Source organism: Gymnoscopelus microlampas (assembly GCF_963454915.1).
Source record: "Gymnoscopelus microlampas genome assembly, chromosome: 8".
Lineage (NCBI taxonomy): Eukaryota > Metazoa > Chordata > Actinopteri > Myctophiformes > Myctophidae > Gymnoscopelus > Gymnoscopelus microlampas.
The window spans coordinates 23992557-24013340 of NC_139945.1; the positions used below are offsets into that span (position 1 = coordinate 23992557).

At 42.0% G+C, this 20784-nt stretch overlaps 1 protein-coding gene across 2 annotated transcripts in view; it reads right to left on the bottom strand.

Annotated features, from left to right (window-relative positions):
• Nucleotides 1-20784, bottom strand: part of grik4 (glutamate receptor, ionotropic, kainate 4) — a gene marked incomplete at both ends in the record, with an annotated part of 153662 nt that overhangs the window by 57869 nt on the left and 75009 nt on the right. For both annotated transcript variants that reach the window (XM_084064174.1, XM_084064173.1), the window contains 3 exons: nt 15742-15846; nt 16677-16829; nt 17581-17742. In XM_084064174.1, the coding sequence (XP_083920300.1) occupies nt 15742-15846; nt 16677-16829; nt 17581-17742 (420 nt within the window). The remainder of the gene's footprint in view (nt 1-15741; nt 15847-16676; nt 16830-17580; nt 17743-20784) is intronic.

A 20784-nucleotide genomic window follows, 5' to 3' on the forward strand; every position in this document is an offset into this window, starting at 1 on the left:
TTATTTTGTTTCTAATTATCTGTATTTTTGCCATCCTTAGGACATCTAAAATACATACTTTTTCCCCATGCTAAATGTTTAGTTTTTGACCTAATCTGCATATCTGAATGGCTGCCAAATTGGCAAATTCGCACCTTTATCTTCAATAAGTCTGTGGCCAGGCAAGCAAAATTGACAAATGAAGTGTCTATATACAGTTTCTACAATGTGAGTAAAGAATTTGTAAGTAATATAATATGATAATATAATATAATATAATAATCAGCCTACTCCGAAATATGCAAAATAGCGGCCCCCATAACAGATAGCGGTTTATTACTCTAAAGATACTGTATTGGCCATTGTTGAACGAAAGTCTAGACACTAGACCACATTCATACAAGGAGGTTGATCATCACTCCGTTGCTGACATGCACACATGGCTGTGCATCGTAACCCAGATTTCCGGCATTTGCAACGACGTGTTGTGCATTGCTTATGGCATGCACATGAAATCATTTCTATAGGCTATACTAGCATGGAACAGGTTGGACTAGGCTAGAGTAGGTTGTACTAGGTTGTACCAGACTAGGCTTTACTAGTCCCTTGTCAGCCCTGTAGATACTCAGACCATAGGGACTAACCACTGTGTACACAGGCCATAGCTTGTGTGTGCACGAGCAATAGTTTTGCATGAACCTTTGTAGACCATAGTACAGATCTGCCTTGTACAGCCTAATATAGCCTAGTACAGCCTAGCAAAGCCTACTAGAGATTAAAAAATCACACCCTGTGTGAAGGTAGCGGCGCCTTTGATACATTTTGTCATCGATATGTGTTTATAATGTGTTTATAGCCATGTGTCACGTGAAGCTTGACCAATCACTTTGTTGACGCACCTGACCAATCAGAACGTTGACGCACACAGACAAAGTCAGGTATGGAGCGGCTAGCGCCACTAAAAAGCCTATTAGAGACCAGTAGAGTCTAGTACAGTACAGCCTAGTACATCCAAGACTAGTCCAGCCTTTTGGGAGAACAGACTAGGGGAGGGTGGTATAGGCTATACTAGCATGGAACAGGCTGGACTAGGCTAGACTAGGTTGTACTAGGCTGTAGTAGACTCTAATAGGCTCTATTAGGCTGTACTAGGCTCTTGTCCGCCCTGTAGATCCTCAACCCATAGGGACTAACCATTGTGTACACGGGCAATAGCTTGTGTGTGCACGAGAAATAGTTTTCCATGAACATTTGTAGGCCAAAGTAAAGTACTGCCTTCTATAGCCTAATAGAGCCCAGTAAAGCCTAGCAAAGGCTGCTAGAGCTGAAAGCAGACTATTAGAGCCCAGCAGAGACTAGTACAGTAAAACCTAGTACACCCAGGTCTAGCCTAGTCCAGCCTGGTGGGAGAACATAATAGGGGAGGGGGTACCAGGCTATGCTAGGACTGATAAGGCTGGACTAGGATAGATGAGGCTGTACTAGGCTGTACTAGACTCTAATAGGCTATATTAGGCTGTACTATGCTCTTGTCAGCCCTGTAGATCCTCAACCCATAGGGACTAACCACTGTGTATACGGGCAATAGCTTGTGTGTGCACGAGCAATAGTTTTGCATGAACCTTTGTAGACCATAGTACAGATCTGCCTTGCACAGCCTAATAGAGCCTAGTACAGCCTAGCACAGCCTACTAGAGCTTAAAACAGCCTATTATAGACCAGTAGAGTCTAGTATAGTACAGCCTAGTACACCCATGACTAGTCCAGCCTTTTGAGAGAACAGAATAGGGGAGGGGGTGCAAGGCTATGGTAGGACTGATAAGGCTGGACTAGGATATGTTAGGCTGTACTAGGTGGTACCAGACTCTAATAGGCTCTATTAGTCTGTGCTAGGCTCTTGTCAGCCCTGTAGATCCTCAACCCATAGGGACTAACCACCGTGTACACGGGCAATAGCTTTTGTGTGCACAAGCAATAGTTTTGCATGAACCTTTGTAAACCATAGTACAGATCTGCCTTGCACAGCCTAATAGAGCCTAGTACAGCCTAGCACAGCCTACTAGAGCTTAAAACAGCCTATTATAGACCAGTAGAGTCTAGTATAGTACAGCCTAGTACACCCATGCCTAGTCCAGCCTTCTGGGAGAACAGAATAGGGGAGGGGGTACAAGGCTATGCTAGGACTGATAAGGCTGGACTAGGATAGATTAGGCTGTACTAGGCTGTACTAGACTATAATAGGCTCTATTAGGCTGTGCTAGGCTCTTGTCAGCCCTGTAGATACTCAGACCATTGGGACTAACCACTGTGTACACGGGCAATAGCTTGTGTGTGCACGAGCAATAGTTTTGCATGAACCTTTGTAGACCATAGTACAGATCTGCCTTGTACAGCCTAATATAGCGTTGTACAGACCAGCACAGCCTACTGGAATTTAAAACAGTCTATTAGAGACCAGTAGAGTCTACAACAGTAAAGCCTAGTACACCCATAGCCTAGTCCAGCCTTTTGATGGAACAGACTAGGGGACAGCGATTTAGGCTATACTAGCATGGAACAGACTGGACTAGTTAAGACTAGGTTGTACTAGGCTCTATTAGGTTGTACTAGGCTGTACTAGTCCCTTGTCAGCCCTGTAGATACTCAGACCATTGGGATTAACCACTGTGTACACGGGCAATAGTTTGTGTGTGCACGACCAATAGTTTTTTTCCCTGTTGGCCATCTAAGTGTACCTTTAGCCATCCCCATCCCAGTCTATATAGTTGTGTTGAAAGTAGTTTGTGTTCAGTTATAGTTCTGTGGCTCTAACTCCTCCTGGGGGTGAGTTATACAAGATAGAAATCCCCATGATAGCGTATTTATGGAACGTCACATTTCTTTTTTGGTCATCAGGGGCCAAATGTACCAGGATTTTTACATCATCTAAATATTTATTTTAGATGTCCTAATGATGGTAAAAATACAGATAAGTAGAGATCAAATAAAATAAGGGGGATGCGGATGGATCACTTTAAGTACGAAACCGTTTTCTGTAATAGTGGCCTCTAATTTGCATATTTATTTACATTATTTACATTTATTTACATCTATTACATTATAAACAGAACAGGCTGGACTAGGCTAGACTAGGTTGTACTAGGCTGTACTAGACTCTAATAGGCTCTATTAGGCTGTACTAGGCTCTTGTCCGCCCTGTAGATCCTCAACCCATAGGGACTAACCATTGTGTACACGGGCAATAGCTTGTGTGTGCACGAGAAATAGTTTTCCATGAACATTTGTAGGCCAGGGGCCAAATGTACCAGGATTTTTACATCATCTAAATATTTATTTTAGATGTCCTAAGGATGGTAAAAATACAGATAAGTAGAGATAAAATAAAATAAGGGGGATGCGGATGGATCACTTTAAGTACGAAACCGTTTTCTGTAATAGTGGCCACTAATTTGCATATTTATTTACATTTATTTACATCTATTACATTATAAATACCTTCCACACATTGTCTGACCCTCAGAATATACATATATAAACTTTATTTGTCAGATTTGATTGCTTTGTTATAGAGTTATTTAAGAAATACTTCAAAATCGGCAGCCATTTTGATATGCAAATTAGGAGGTTAAGCACTAAGAATTTTGCTTGGGAACAGTGTTTTTCTGATTCAGCACCCTTGAATTATGTAAAATGGCCTTGTTCCCAACTTTTACCCCCAAATGCCTCTAACCTCCTTATAGAAGGCCTTTTTTCTGAAATCCCTCCTGTCTATTTGTACTTCCATGTACTGTTGTTCTCATGTCTTACTAAATAAAGTACATCAATCAATCAATCAATCAATCAATCAATCAATCAATCAATCAAAGGTAATATCACCAGTACAGCAGTCTTAAGGTTTTGTCTTAATGTGTTATGTATGTACAGTAATACTACAGTATATGCTGTAATTTGGGAACATTTCACTGTAACGTGTATATGAATGTTGTCTTTTGTACAGTAGGAACATTTCATTGCACAGTAGTGTACAGTAATGCTGTATATATTGTACAGAAGGAACATTTAATGATGGTGGTGGTAATGTGAGCTATCACATAAATCCTGGTGAAGGAACAGGACCAATCACACAAGCCCACGCTACGCTCTGCTGCAGAACATGAAGATGTATTACAGTGAGTTCCTTAATCATTCATCATCATGAGAGAAAGCAGTAATCTGCTATACATGCTGCCAAGACGGAACAGGAATGTTTCTCAGTGATAGAAAGAGAGAGGACCACAATGGAAACAAGTCCCCAGAGATCTTTTGTCTTATCCTTTTAGCCTAAATGTCTGACTGTACCTTGTGCTGTTTACATTTCTGAATAATAAAGTATTCAATCAATCAATCAATCAATCAATCAATCAATCAATCAAAGAGCGAGAGAGAGAGAGAGAGAACGATATGCGTCATGTGAGGGATTAATACCAAGAGTTCACTCTGACACCTGGAATTACACCATGAAGCAAAGCTATGGTGCGGCTGCTCACTGATACATCTGGATTGGTTTGAGTGCAACTAGGTATCATTACACACTCAGGATACAATATGCAGGTGGCTAGGCAGTGTTACTGAGTTCAGTGGTGTAAAGTGGTAAAGTACATTTAGCCTACTTAAGTACTGTATTTAAGTTCACTTCTACCCCACTACAGTACATCTCAGCGGAAAATATTGTACTTTAACTCCACCACAATGATTGGAATACTTTAGTTACTAGTTACTTTGCAGATTTGTATTATTATTACAAAACATACATTAACCTTTTCAGCGAGAGACAGCACTATATACTTCGGCTATTTGACACTAGCCGATGCGACGGGTTGTTAGCTTGTAGATCTGCTATTTTCAAAAGATTTCAATACATTTTGAAAACTTGAAATGGGACAATTCTGCATAATGAGTAATTTTACTTTTGGTACTTTAAGTACATATTGATGCCAATACTTTTGTACTTTTACTCAAGTAAATTTTGAATATGGAACTTTTACTTGTAACAGAGTATTTTGTCTGTGTTTGTTTGTGTTTGTTTGCACATGTGGCCATTGTCCTGTGCGTCCTCTCAGTAGTGCTATCCTCTCAGCTATGTGCAGATGCCTTTGATTTGCTCTGAGAACAGCATTATGCTGTCTCAGCTCCGCCAAAATATGCTGAAACAGATGCAGTTTCCTCCCCATCAGCGGACATCACCACTGGTGAATCAGCAGCTTATAGCACGTGTTTCAAACTAAAGCCTCCCATAATGAAGACAGTTCTGTTTGAACGCATTCAATAAATAATGCACAGTTGCAATGATCAGCAAGGTATTGCAGCAAGTGTGCATGCTCATAAACATACTGTATGTTTATGCACATGCTTTTGTAGGTGTCTATACAATAGCAGTGTGGTAGTGGGTTTTGTCCTTTTTCATTATTCACATTCACATTTTCATGTGTCTTCTGCAGAAAATGTGAATTCACGCGACCAGGGTGGTTTGCCATGCAGGCTATATTTATACAGGCTAATTCCAAGATCTCTTTATCAAGGGAGCCCTGTCCAATAGCAGCAATATAACATGTTGCAACAACATGAAAACAACTTAAAAATTAATATTAAATTCAAATCGCATGTATTCTTGTAAAGGTCATTCCCCCCATTTCTCAGTGTCATTCAGTAAAGAAATCTTATTATAATTATAATGTATTCGTTTTTTACCTCACTAATGGCTGCATAATTTCCTTTCTCATGCAGTGGAGGTTGTTATTTAGTTTTCTATGTCAAGACTGAACATACACTAGTTACAGAAAAAGTAGCAATTTCCAATAGAATCTGCTATCCAACCATTCCCTACGAATCTGTTCCTGAAGCTGCAGATCTGTCTGCAAGTGGTTCAAATTGAATGTAAACTGTAATCACTGGTTTTATGTTATAAAACCAACAAAGGTTAGAGGGAAGCAGACCCATGATGCACTTATGTATAAATACATTATGTGGCAGTCTTTGCAGATTGGAGAGTGGTACTCAGAAAATGGTCCACCCTTTAGTGAAAACAATCTTCTGGCAGATGGACTTACCATTATCTGAGATGAAAAACAATCAGTGCTGTGGGCAAATGTCAGATGCTTGACAGCCGGCTGGTTTGTTGAATCAGTTGTTGGGTGATGTACAGTGAGGACACACACACACACACACACACACACACACACACACACACACACACACACACACACACACACACACACACACACACACACACACACACACACACACACACACACACACACACACACACACACACACACACACACACACACACACACTATAAACACAAACATGCAGGTACAAAACATTCTGTACAAATAGTTCTTGTTATGTATTATTTAATGATTCAGTCCAAGGGTAGCCACTATGATCTTTCTGTCCAAAGCCAGAAAAGAGGCCTTTCCAGCAGGTTGAATGATGCTACTTCAAAGCAGTGTTCCCCTCAGAACATTCAGCAAAACAATGAATGTCCTCACAGCCACCGTCCCTCCTCAGCACACGCATCAATGAAAACGAGGCTTCAGATGGCTCAAATGTCTCCATCTCTAGTGGCCGTGCATGGAGAGTCACAAGACTGACCAGGGACCAAATGTTTTCACTTTCCTGTTTTTTCTTGTTCCTTCCTTCTCTGACTCCCATTCTCTTCTACTCAACCCTCCTTCTTTCATGGAACGAGGGGAGTGAGAAGTCCTGCCTGATCTTTTATAGACAAAATAATTGCATGTACATTCCCATATTTGGGGGGTGGGGCAGAGACATACAGAAAAATATATTCACAGCACTGTACAGCTCATACAATAAATACACATGATGATTGTCTGAGTGGAAGACAAATAAAACAATAACACATGTGCTGTACAGCTCATAATGCTACTACACCTCCACTGCAACATGACTGTATGAAGACATGTACAATAACATAAGTAGCCTACTATACATTTTAAAAAGCTGCAATGATTCTACCGCGACTCGATGACTGTATGGATCCTGGAGCAAAATATATACGCAGACCTGGTTGTGAAGGGCAGGGAAGGTAGATGTGAAGGGTACGGAAGGTGGATGGAGTGTGAGGCTCTACCCAGTGAAGGTGAGAGATAGAGAGTCTTAGGCTCAATGTTGCGTCTGCTCAAGGACCTATACGCAGTGCCAGACTGCACAAAGCCACCAATGAAATAATGAGTAAGCAGAGAAGGCAAGCTTTTAAGAAGAAGGCACTATAGGCGTGGGGAGTGAACAGCTTTTGAAAGTATCAGCTGCATGGGGTGTCAGGAAGAAGTCCCTGGTCACTGCCCCACCACCAGGAGATGTTCTGGAATATGGGGCAAAACATCCATGAGCATCGTTTCCCAGCTGATGACCTTAAGCTATCTGTAACCTGTGTTGTTTTACGGGGTGGGGTTGTTACTGTAACTCTATCCCACCCCACCCCAAGGAAACACCTGGCGCTGAGAATTGCATTCAAGATTGCTTTATTGGTCAAAAATAATTTATGTATGTGGAGGCAGATGCCAAGAAAATGGGTCTTGGCCTCACTTCACTGGCTCCCTGTTAACTGCAGAATTGTACTTTAAGATTATTTTATTTGTTTTTAATTTTTTGAACGGGCTGGCTCCACTGTACCTCTCTAAGCTCCTGAAACCATACATCCAAGCCAGGGCTCTGAGTTCTGCCGATAAGTTGATGCTGGTCGTTCCGAAGACTAGAAAAAAGAGCAGGGGTTTTCAAATCTCTACTCAAAAATCACATATTGTCTTTGTCTAAGGTTTTTACATTTGTTTGTGTGCCAATGGGTGTTTGTTGATGCTCTCTTTTTAACTTTGTACAGCACTTTGGTCAGCTTCGGTTGTTTTAAATGTGCTTTATAAATAAAGTTGGATTTGATTTGACTTGACTTGACTTGACTTGACTTGACTTGATTTGATTAGGCCTGACTCAGAGAAGAGGATGCCCTATCCATGCATACTATAGTCCCTTTTGTGCACCAGTGGAGGTGTGACAGGCCTAGAATCTTGCAGGAGGAACACCAACTGTACAGGTTAATGCAACTACATGACTGTATGGATCCTGTAAGACTTCAAATGCACACAACACAGACACTGCCGAAGACTTGCAGGCACACATGAATTACCCCCCCACACACACACACACACACACACACACACACACACACACACACACACACACACACACACACACACACACACACACACACACACACACACACACACACACACACACACACACACACACACTACTAAAGCCCTCAACCCACAAAGTCTCAAGCAGCCTTGAAATCCGTTACGGTTGTGGGGATTTGGTAAAACAGCTCATCCATGCTTTTGATCTATTCCCCATCTCCAGCCTGCAAAGAGCAAAGAGAAAAAAACAAAAGAGGACAGGGGACTGTTGTATGTCTCCGAGAGACTAAACCAGAGAGCTGCTGACTCACATAGGATGACAATGCATGTGTATGGGCATGAATGCAGAGGCGGGTGTGTGTGCGTGCGTGCGTGCGTGCGTGCGTGTGTGCGTGCGTGCAGGGACCAAATGCTACATAAAATATGAATAGAAATACAATGCAAAGAACTACAAAGTTTACTTTACTTCAGAGGCCATGAAGAACACCTCAACCTCTGGATAAAACCGATGACTCATACTATTTGGAAAATATACTCTAGTAATCCACATTTTGAAGAAATGTAACTTAACTAAAGCCCTAGACATGAATGCCCAATTGTTTTCTCTCTCACACACACACACACACACACACACACACACACACACACACACACACACACACACACACACACACACACACACACACACACACACACACACACACACACACACACACACACACACACACACACACACACACACACACACAGGATCGAGGATCAGAAGTGTCACCTTGGTGGTATTAGCTCAAGCTTCAGTCCTTATAGACTATTAGCTCTGCTCTACAAGTACTCATCTCTGCTGGAGCCTGAAGGCACAGAGAAAGATCCAAACCGAGCCATGCTGAGCCAAGCTACATTGGAGACCTACATTATGTATGATATGATATGTATGATAATGCTCCTCAATGAGGGAAAACTAAAGGACGGAGAGAGGAATCCATAAACACTCAATGCGCTCCCTACCCTCTCTCTCTATTCCATGCTTTCCTGTTTCACATTGCAGTAGAGAAGAGAAATTGAAACAAGTTCCTCAGCAGCAGTGGGGTCGTAATAGTGTTCTCTGTTAACCCATTTAGACCGTAGGCCGATTCTAAAAACGCCTTCTAAATCCTGATTTTTTTCTGAAAAACGAAAAAAGGGGTTCCCGGATTGAAAAGTATAGTTACGTACAGTATAGGGGTTCCCGGTCTAAATGGGTTAAGAGAGGGCCTGATATAATGGTTGGGGGGGAAAATGGAGATTAGTGTAATAAAACATATTAGTACAATGTGTGACTCAGCTCCTCTAGCTCTGCCCCTGAAGAAGTTGAAGAAGTACACACTGTTACTATGTTCAACTGAAGACCTGGGTTACAAGTATACGCTGTTACTGTGTTCTACTGAAGAGTTTGTTACAAGTACAAAGTGTTACTGTGTTCTACTGAAGAGCTGGTTACAAGTGCACAGTGTTACTGGTTACATGTCGGCTTTCCGACATGTCGCCTTTCCGACGGTTACTAACCCTATACCTAACCCTAACCCTAACCGCACACGGAAGCCACGTAGTCGGAGTAGTGGGATGTCGGAATTATGAGCGCAAACCGTGTTACTGTGTTCTACTGAAGAGTATGTTACAAGTACACACTGTTACTATGTTCTACTGATGACCTGGTTAAGTACACACTGTTACAATGTTCTACTGAAGACCTGGTTACAAGTACACACTGTTACTATGTTCTACTGAAGACCTGGTTACAAGTACACACTGTTACTATGTTCTACTGAAGACCTGGTTACAAGTACACACTGTTACTGTGTTCTACTGAAAAGCTTGTTACAAGTACACACTGTTACTATGTTCTACTGATGACCTGGTTAAGTACACACTGTTACAATGTTCTACTGAAGACCTGGTTACAAGTACACACTGTTACTATGTTCTACTGAAGACCTGGTTACAAGTACACACTGTTACTATGTTCTACTGAAGACCTGGTTACAAGTACACACTGTTACTGTGTTCTACTGAAAAGCTTGTTACAAGTACACACTGTTGCTACATTCTAATGCTACTTCAGGAAAGAGCACAGAGTCAACTTCAGTCAGTTTGTACTGTTTCAGAACAGGTCAGTGTTTTGTCAGGAGGTGGACAAAGCCTTTTATTTAGTGCACAACCAATCAATAGTAGCAGCGGCTCATCTTTTTTGTTGCTGAGAGAGTTCACTTTGGGAACACGTAGACAGAACCAAAGGAAGATAAATACAAGCTCCCTGTCTGATTCACACAGGCAGCTGGCTTGTTTAACCACAAGCAACTCGACAGTATATAGTGTACGCTTTTGTTAAGAAGAAAGTTTCTCAAAGTATCATGGGGTCAATTAAATGGTGCTTGAAATTTCGGATGGAGGTAGACTTTGTCCAGGTATGTCTGTAAATACTAAACCAATTTAACGGAACATTCCGATCTCCGCTCTGCACATGAATTCAATGCAGATCAGCTCGCATTGATTCTAGTTTTAAACACGGCAACATCCACAATGGCGGACAAAAAGCCCTTCACCCACAGCTCTCACTCTTTTCAGGGTGTTTCGACTCAGATGGGGGTGGTTTAGGCATTTCAGTTAGGTTAAGGTTAGGGTTAATGTAAGGTTTATAGGTATTTCTGATCTGTAAGGTTAAGGTTAGGCATAGTTTTTGTGAGATTACATGCCTTTTAAAGATGGAGTGCCATGATATTTTTCAACCCTAAAACCTGATCATAAGGTATTATTATTATTATGTAAGGATTTTTTTCAAAAAAAAAAAGTGTACAGAAATTGTTAAAAAAAATGTTTTTATGTGGACACGCCTCCAGTTCATTAAGTATGCCTGGTTCTCACCTTAGCACCTCCTCCACCACCTTAGCACCACCCACCTGTCCTAGTCCCTCCTCCTCATGCCCACACCTGTTGTGTTATGATAATGAGGGGGGGCTATGTTTTGATGTCACTATGCCCCTGTTTTTGGATTGGCACGTTTGACTCTCAAGGTTTCAGCCTCCAGGAAAAAACTCCAAATAGTCAGAGAAGACATGAAACACCATAAAACCACCAGCGGGGGCCTTAATGAAGTTCTATCAACCTCATAGACACATGAAAAACAGAAAAAGTGCAAAACCATGGCACCACCTCTTTAAGGTGTTAAAACGTGGCAGAGATCTATGTAAATGATTCACACATGAACGCGCATTTGTTTTACGAACAGGTTGGGATTCATCATTATACACTTGTGGATGTATGAAAATCATGGCTGTACACACCCTTTCATGAATCCAACGTTGGTCTAGCTACCCTAAATTAAAGTAGAACTTTAAGAGGACTTTCGTGAATGAGGCCCACTGACTTCAAATACCTGGGTTCATGGGTCAACTGGAGAGAACAAGATCTTAAAGTGAGGAAAGCATCTGCATGGAGGGCTCTGAATGGCATGGCCAGTGTGTGGAAGTCCAACCTACCCTGGGCTCAGCTTCTTCTCTGTGAGACTGTGACTGTACACGGCTGTGAGTGCTGGACCCTGAAGCCTGACCTACAGAAGTGCCTGGATGGGTGCTTTACCAGAATGCTACATGCAGTGCTAAACATCAACCAGAATGAGCACATCAAGCATCTCAACTCAAACTCAACTCAAACTTTATTTATAAAGCACATTTACAATGACCAGTGGTCAACCAAAGTGCTGTACAAAGTCAGATTAAAAATAGCAAACAAAACACAGAATGCCTCTGCATGAGGCACTTCCAAGAGTGAGTAAGAAAAGTGCAGCCAGGAGCATGAGGCTGGCCACTCACTGCCACAGACATCGAGAGCTCCCAGCCAGCAAACCTGTGCTGTGGGAATGAACAGCATCCCACACCTACCTAGGAAGTAATTTCTGTTCCAAATGAACTATACAAGGAATAGACTGTTCTTAATGCATCTACCCCCTGCAGCACAGTGGGACACACACACACACACACACACACACACACACACACACACACACACACACACACACACACACACACACACACACACACACACACACACACACACACACACACACAACAGATTAAGTCGTCTGCTGTAACAGCCAACAGCTTGCATACACCAAACTGCAGTTATAACTCTGGTCCAGTAATTGTCCAGCTTCCTCCAATTAGCAGCTGCTGTCAATGAGTGACATGAACACAATGAAGGCTTGTTTATAGAGCCCAGGGGCCACACAAAGGCTGGACAGTCCTGTCAATGCAAGAATATTTAGGGGCCACACAGAGGTGCAGGGATGGTTCCATAGGGGCCACACAGAGGTGCAGGGATGGTTCCATAGGGGCCACACAGAGGTGCAGGGATGGTTCCATAGGGGCCACACAGAGGTGCAGGGATGGTGTGAGGTGCTGCAGGCTGTGGCAGACTGCTCTATAAATGCTTTAGAAAGACATGCATAGATTGTGGTGTGCTCTTTGCGTTGTGTGCCATCAGAGCCAGGTGGCAGGCTGGCTGAGACTGACAACCAGACCTGATTACATCAACCTCATCCATCACTCATCTCTATCTCTTTTTTAAAATTACTTTATTTGGGTCTGCGCGCGCGCACACACACACACACACACACACACACACACACACACACACACACACACACACACACACACACACACACACACACACACACACACACACACACACACACACACACACACACACACACACACACACACACACACACAGAAGCGCAGTTAAAGGACAACTTTAGTTTTTTACAACCAAGGTTTATGTTTTAGATTGTAATTAAAGTAAATAAAATATGAGTGTTAAAATGTTTAAATGTACTGCTTTCTATAGTTTTAGCAATTTTCGTGATATTTTTTACAGTGGGCGGGGGCATTCTGTCCGGTGGCTAAATATGTCTTTTTTTTACACAATAACCCGGTGTTTTCTTTATTATTATGTACAGTAGCTCTTCTAGACCCCAATAACTCACAGCTGTCCATCAAAGACCACAGGACCTCTTTTATTGTGTAAAAAAGGCATATTTAGCCACCGGACAGAATGCCCCCACCCACTGTAAGAAATATCGCAAAAATTGCCAAAACTGTAGAAAGCAGTAAATGAAAAAAAAATAACACTCATCTTTTATTTACTTTAATTACAAGCTAAAATATAAACCTTGGTTGTAAAAAACTAAAGTTGTCCTTTAAGTAAGGTTGTTCAGGCTACATGTCAGCATCAGGGACAGCAACGGCTGTTAGGTAAGTTTGCTGAGGAGAGATTTCAGGACCAGGGACTGCGACTGCAGCTAGGTGGGGGAGATATTTTATAGTTATGAATCAATCAAGTGGGAATAGCTCACAGCTGTGTTGGATTCTTACCAGGCCTTACCAGATTTTGCCTTAGTCTGTGCTCTTCCCGGTGGAAGAAACGTTAAAGATTTCTAACTGCTTCCACATTGAATTGAAATACAATTCATGCCGATTTATGAGAAAAATACGGAATACTCCGGTCCGGGAAGAAGTTTCTGTTTCTGTTATTTTTCACAGGTTCCAGTCAGTGTGGGAGGTGGAGGCATGGTGCTACAACTGTTTGATCCACTAAAAAAGACAGAAGTATCAGCTTGTGATATGTGTGTCTTATTATGCCTTTTTGTGTGTATTCTTGTGTAGAAGAACCAGCTGCTAGCATTGGCATTATCCCTTATGTCTCTGCCAAATTCTTGGCTGCGTCTTTGCCAACAGTATGTGCGTTAGTCAGCAACACAAACAATTCCTCCACCTGCAGTATCACAGCCTAACGTCTTGCCTCTCTCCAGTAACACAACCAGCAGGTGTGCTTTATCATAACTAACTGGTTGAAATCCTCACATTAAGACTGATAGCGCTGTTGTTCTGCCTGACTGAGTCAGTGTGAATGGGAGACATGGGAAGACACAGCCATGATTGTAATGGAAAGACAAACATACTGTAAAAGCCCCTCATGGCCCTGCACGCCTTGGCTCTTAGTAATGCAAATGCAGAGAGGGAAAACTAATAACTTTTGATTCATTGTGTATGCGATCATGGATTCCTTCCTTATTCATTGAGGTGAAAACATGCAAAAATGTATATTCTTGTACTGCTGTCTCTTTTTATATTATGTGATGTCTTTTCTTTTTATATGGACCCACGAGTCTGGAATAAAGATTATATATATGCAATTTAATGAAATTATCTCTTAATGTAGGCTGCTACATGGCTGCTAGATCCCATTATGGAGAACTCTATAACAGGCATCTACTGATAGAATGGCATTGTATTGTAGGACCGATTTTTAGGTTTGTCATTTCCATATAATATCCAACAGTCGGAATCGGTTCTGCAATATCTCGGAACAAATTGGATCTAGAAACACATTTCACAGGTCTATAGGGTTTGGGTATGTCTTTCTTTAAATGTCGGGTCTCCCCGGATCTCTGAACAAATTGTACGTGTCCATTAGGGTTTCGGACCGTCATTTTGGACCTGTGAAGAGCTCCATTACCCATGCACACACATTATTACTGTTCAGTACATGGATTAAGTGGGAAGGTAACCAAGCAAAAGTGTAATTTTAAGGGTCTCTTGCATGACTCAAGCTAGTTATATACCACAGTATGAAACTCATGTACTGTACACCCTCAGTTGACATTGCTGTATACTAAGCCTGGAGGAGCCAAGATTAAAGCCAGGAACATTCTGATTCACAGCCACTCCGACCCCTGCACCACTACCACCCTGATGTGAATGTGAAGTCCATGTAATGAAGCAAATCAGCACTGGGGGAGAGAAAGTGTAGAATGCTGAGGGTATTGTAGTTTGACTGTTTATTACGTTATAGCAGATTTCAAACTAGTGTAAGAAATTCCGTTATCAAGGTGCAATTCTGGCAATTGTACTATATCTTAGGAGAAATACAAAAGGGACCAGCAACATAGCTGTCCAGCCCCTACAAAGTTTGGGCCCTGGAAGAAGATGAAGTCATATTGGCAAAACGCCAAGCACAGCAAAACCTTATAGACAATATGTCACCTTGGTTGAGGTCTGTGCTCTACTGAGAACATGTTATAGTTTGTTTGTTTGTTTGTTTGTTTGTTTGTTTGTTTGTTTGTTTGTTTGTTTATTGTTCAGTCCAGACGTGCCTGTTATTGTACCTCATTTGCAAGAAAATGAATTGCTCTAATCAATTTATATTCTTTAAATAAATAGCAGCTTTAAGGGGTAAAGGATGACAGACACAAAATGTAACTTGAAGAATTAATTTCCTGGATGTCTGGAAGTCTTTCAAAGAATGAAAGTTGAATTAAATGCCTTTTATGTTTGGGGGACTCTTTAAATGTGACAGTTCAGGAGCACTGTTCCATCTATATGCAAATGATTTCTATTTTCTACAAGTAAGAAGAGAGGTGCTACAGAACATTCAAAATAAAACCGTTCCATGAACATTGTGCTCCATAAGCAAAGCTTTTGGACTTCAATGAAATGTTTTAAGAGACATATTATTGTATGATGTGGAGTGACTTTACCTGCCTTAAGCCATCCTTGCCATGCTGCATGATCCGCAGGGCGTAGTTGGAGCGCTGGCCTTTGCTGTTAAATTCAATGTGACCCGTTAGACCTTCCAGTTCTACCTGTCCGACACAGAGACAGACATGTTAAAAGTCAGACCCCAAAATCCTGCATTTTATAGCAGCACAAGCAGCTGTGACTTGCTATGAAATCAGGAATTTAATGCTGTGATGAAGGCAAGGGCATAATATTGAGAGTCATTACTCATGTGGTCTTTCACAGAGCAAACTGGGACATAAAAACTGTGTGATATTGAATATGTGTCAGATTCACACATGGGGATCGTCCACTAGCTCTCCCTTCTAGTTCTCTCTAATAAGTATATATGTTTTAGTCAATGACAGCTCATCTTTATCTCTCCCTCTCTAATATATATTTATAATGAGGAGAAATGAGACACGTTGACCTGGACAGTGGTTATATTTCTGAACAGGTCACAGATATAATACATTATTATCTGCCTGCGTGGGAAACTCATAAGCTCTAACCTTTCCCATTAACAGAGAGAGTGTGATAAATCAATAAACTTAGTTTGACATTTTCTCATTTGGTCTCTTTTGCTGCTTTCCCTATTGGCTGATCATAATTACTAAGAAAGAGATGTGCATAATAGCAATGTGGTTAACGTATTTCATTTGGGGTCTCTGATATTGTGTTTAAATAGTGCAAGTTGGTATTTTCAGCCTCTGGTTAATAGATTGACAACAGAGTGACACACGCACGCATTCAAGCGCACACGGACAAACAAACAGCCAGTGTTGTTTCAATAGTTCTGCATCACTTCACGGCTCATCTGATAAAATAAAGGCAGGGAGAGTGAGTAAGACGGTAAGAAAGAAAGACACAAACATTAGCGGAGATCAATACTGTACTCTGGAGGAGTTCCACTTACCATCCTCAGGTAATTCATAAGGCTGGTGCCATGCTCCCAGATTTTAGAGGATTTGCACGAGAGCTGAGTGGCACCCACGTTCTGGCTGCGGTTCAACTCCTGCACCGCAGACACCACCGCATGCACTGCATCAAACAGCAGCGCCGAAGAGAGCTGCAGGGTGGGGGTGTGTGGGGGAGGAGGACATACAGTAGGGTATAAACTATGCTAGTACACACGACATGCAAGATACACACACTGTGCTACACACCACTGTGCCTAACATATCAGTGGGCCATGATCAGCGAGGGGTTAATCCATCTGTAGATTGGTAGAGACTAGAGAGATTATTCCATTAGATCATTACAGACACTCTGATCTGCTGACAGCATTGAAAAACATCTCTCTCTCTCTCTCTCTCTTTTCCACAGTGTGGAAAGAATTACAGACTGTGTATGAATGTATGAATCTGTGACAGAATGGATCACAGACATCATTTTGCAAGATCACTTGAATAAATTATACTCTTATTCATTATGAACTGCATAAAACTAAACAATATTATTGCCACTTAAATTTACTCTACATCTGTCATAGATCTCTGTGTCTTTGTCTGTCACAAATGTGTTTGTTGTCAGACTGTGTTTTGTTTACATAGCATATAGTAGCTATTATCTTTCTACTCCTAAAAGACACCTTGTTATTCATTAGAGACAAATGCTAATAGATTGAGCAAGTAGCAACAAGAGAAACACAGCTGGTTGCTAAAACAGCCGTTGATTTAGTTGAAAGGCTTAATTAGGAAACAAGAATTTAATGAAGCCAATTAAAGAATGAGTCCTCATTCTGTGTGATGTGTATGCTCACACACATACCCACACCCAATCTGCTTTATGCAAACTGTAAAAAGAAATCTGACACTGACCGGTGTGCCAGCGAAGGGAGCGTGGTCACAGTTCTCCTGCCAGGAGCGGTTGAGGCTCAGCAGGAAGTCTTGGAAAAAGGGATGGGTTTGATTGAACACAGAAAAACCAAGTATGTTGACTCGCTGCTCCTCCACGTCGTCCAATCGGAGCAGAGAGAATTCCTGCAGAGAGAAAGGAATGAGCGGAGAGAAAGAGAGAGATTATTATCATGATCATGAACTTATTATTATCATGATACAGTGTGTTCATCCAACATGTTTATACCCGATTCAACTATGCACTTCTATAAATAACGCACATGGATTATTTCCATAGTATGACTTTTTGCTGCTTGTCACTCACTATATCTCTCTCCCTGTAGAAAAGCCCCAAAAATATCTTAAAAAGAAAAAAGAAAAGCAATGATTATGAACTAGAAGAATAGGATGAATAGGAGATTGTGTGTGTGTGTGTGTGTGTGTGCGCATGTGCGTGTGCGTGTGTGTGTGTGTGTGTGTGTGTGTGTGCGTGTGTGCGTGCGTGCGTGTGTGCGTGCGTGCGTGCGTGCGTGCGTGCGTGCGTGCGTGCGTGTGTGTGTGAATGTCACTGTGACCAAGGTCAAGAATATGTAAGTGAAGAGGATGGCGATGGGTTAGAGTTGAGGGAAATCCTTTTACCATCCTTGCTCACAGCATTTCCTTATACCTTAGCAGGAAGGAGGCGAGGATAAGTTGCCTTGGCGAAGGAACTAATCGGGTTCGACTTGAGAATGTGATCGCTCTTCACTCACTGAAGTGTCATTTTGAAGCGACATCGATTACTTATAACATGTTACACAACTGGATCACTGTGGCTAGAAAATGCTCAGATATCATGTTGTATTGGATGCTATATTTCTCTCTAAAGTTATTGCTGCAGCAATTCATCTTTTGTATTCATGGGGGGGGGGGGGGTCAGGTAATGACATCACAAGGGGGTTAAAAGACAGCAGAGAATGAAGGAGGCAGTGAACAAGGGGAATAAGCTAAAGAGAAAGTGTGGAGAGAAGACAAAAATACAGTTGACAGACAGTCACACCAAAAAGACATGAGGTGAGAAATAATTCCCGAGTGACTGACCTTCCAGACACAGAGAGAGGCCACAAAATCCCAGGACTTAACCTCTCTCAGCTCCTCTGCTGCACAGCAAAGACTAAAGAACCCTGCTATCACTCCACTACCAAACACAGTCCAGTGTAAGGAGACAAAAAAAAAAGACTGCCCAACTGCAACTGGCTTTTACTTCCCGTTTCTGTGTGACATTGGTGGCCGCCTCTTTAGGAGAAAGCAGGTTGGAGTCTATTAATTCCAATGGGAGAGCGAACGTGAACACAGCTTCTGAACGATGCTTTACCCCATGGTCGCTGAAATGAATATTGGACCCAATCGTCACAAGCAACACAATATTCCCAACATTCTGAAACGAAAATGGTATTTTTCACAGAGACAAATCAGGAGAAAATCAACTTTGCTATCTGCCTTTCTCAGCAACACACTCTCGCGAGATCTAACACCAGTAAACATTGGACGTCCGCAAGATCTGCTGTCAGACGGTGCCAACTTAGGAGACCATTTGTGTACAATTTGTGCGAAGCGACAGTTGTCCTTAAATTACGCATCTTTGACACAGTCCAATGTAAGGAGGTGAGAGGAGTCACATGGTATCACTCTACCACCAAACACAGTCCAATGTAAGGAGGTGAGAGGAGTCACATGGTATCACTCTACTACCAAACACAGTCCAATGTAAGGAGGAGAGGAGTCACATGGTATCACTCTACTACCAAACACAGTCCAATGTAAGGAGGTGAGAGGAGTTACATGGCACCACAGAAGCAACACAAAGAGCTCATCAGAGAGGACAGAATAAAGCACCTTGCAATGCGCCTGGTCTTCAAGATACGCAAGAAAACAGGGATACCCATGTACCTGTCAGACTACTTCAATAGCGTAAAAGACACGCTCAGACACCAGAGGGAGCTCCACTGATCTCATTCAACCCAGATTCAGCACAAACATGGGGTTAAATTCGTTCTACTGCTATGCCACCAAAATGTGGAATGTCCTGCCAACAGACCACCAAAAGTGTCTCCTTAGCCTCCTTCAAAACCACCATAAAAGAGCACCTGTGTGCAAATTGTAACTGGTCTTAGTAACGTCTCTAAGCTTAAAGGTTTCATGACGTTCAGTTTTACCACACATTAAAAGTCTTTGTCATGGTCCTTCAAACGTGTATAGAAAGTTTTAACAAAAAATTCCACTCCATTGATCCATGGCAGGTGTTTTTCTCTCACATTCTAAAGCCTTTTCAACTGCAATGAAAAAAGAAATCTTTGCCTGCGGGTGTCGCTGGTGAGGGATTTTGCCTGTCAATCATCGCCTCTGCTCCGCCCCCCCCCAAAGGAAAGGATAGGGGAGGGCAGGGGCGAGGAGGAGAGTGGGCGGGATTAATCGACTGTGACCTCACTGCCGAAGGGCCAAGCTCAGATTACTTTTCAGCCTAATTATTCAGAAAACCCCAGACCACAGAAAATCCACTGAATGTTCAAAGTTCAGATTTGTTGGGTCTAATTGAGGTCATAAAACCCCCAAAAAAAACATAAGACAAAGTACAGGTTAGGTTAAAGACTTCAGGAGATACCGTTAGCAGGAAAGGAGGGTGGTTGTCAGACAAAGACAGTGCAAGACATGTGGAAGGAGGTGCATTATTCTTCCAACAAAGAGTTGGAAAATAAAAAAATTAAGAACACCGAAACGAGAGAGAGAGCAGAAGGAGTCAGAGAATGAGAGCTCTGGGAGAAAGGAAAGCACAAAGACGAGTCATTCAGTTTATCAGATTCGCTCTGTGTCTGTGAAGGTCAAGCACTCGGGGGAATAGAAACCTCAACTCAATCTCCATATCCTCCATCAGCAGGTGGATATTTGCACTATCCACAGCCAGCCTCTGAGACTCAATACAAATCAAGTAGGCTGAAATGGTACCATCTTATAGTCAGCATTAGTCAAGACCGGTGTATGGAAATAAGGTTGCAAAACAGTGATGTGTTCCTTTAACATTACATGGTAATGAGCAAAGGTAGTTCATATTGGAGGACAAGAGTGTTTTTTTTAATATGTTAAAAACAAATGTAATAGGTGACTACATGACAAATGAGCTGGGCCCATTTCTTACAAAAAAACAAGAGG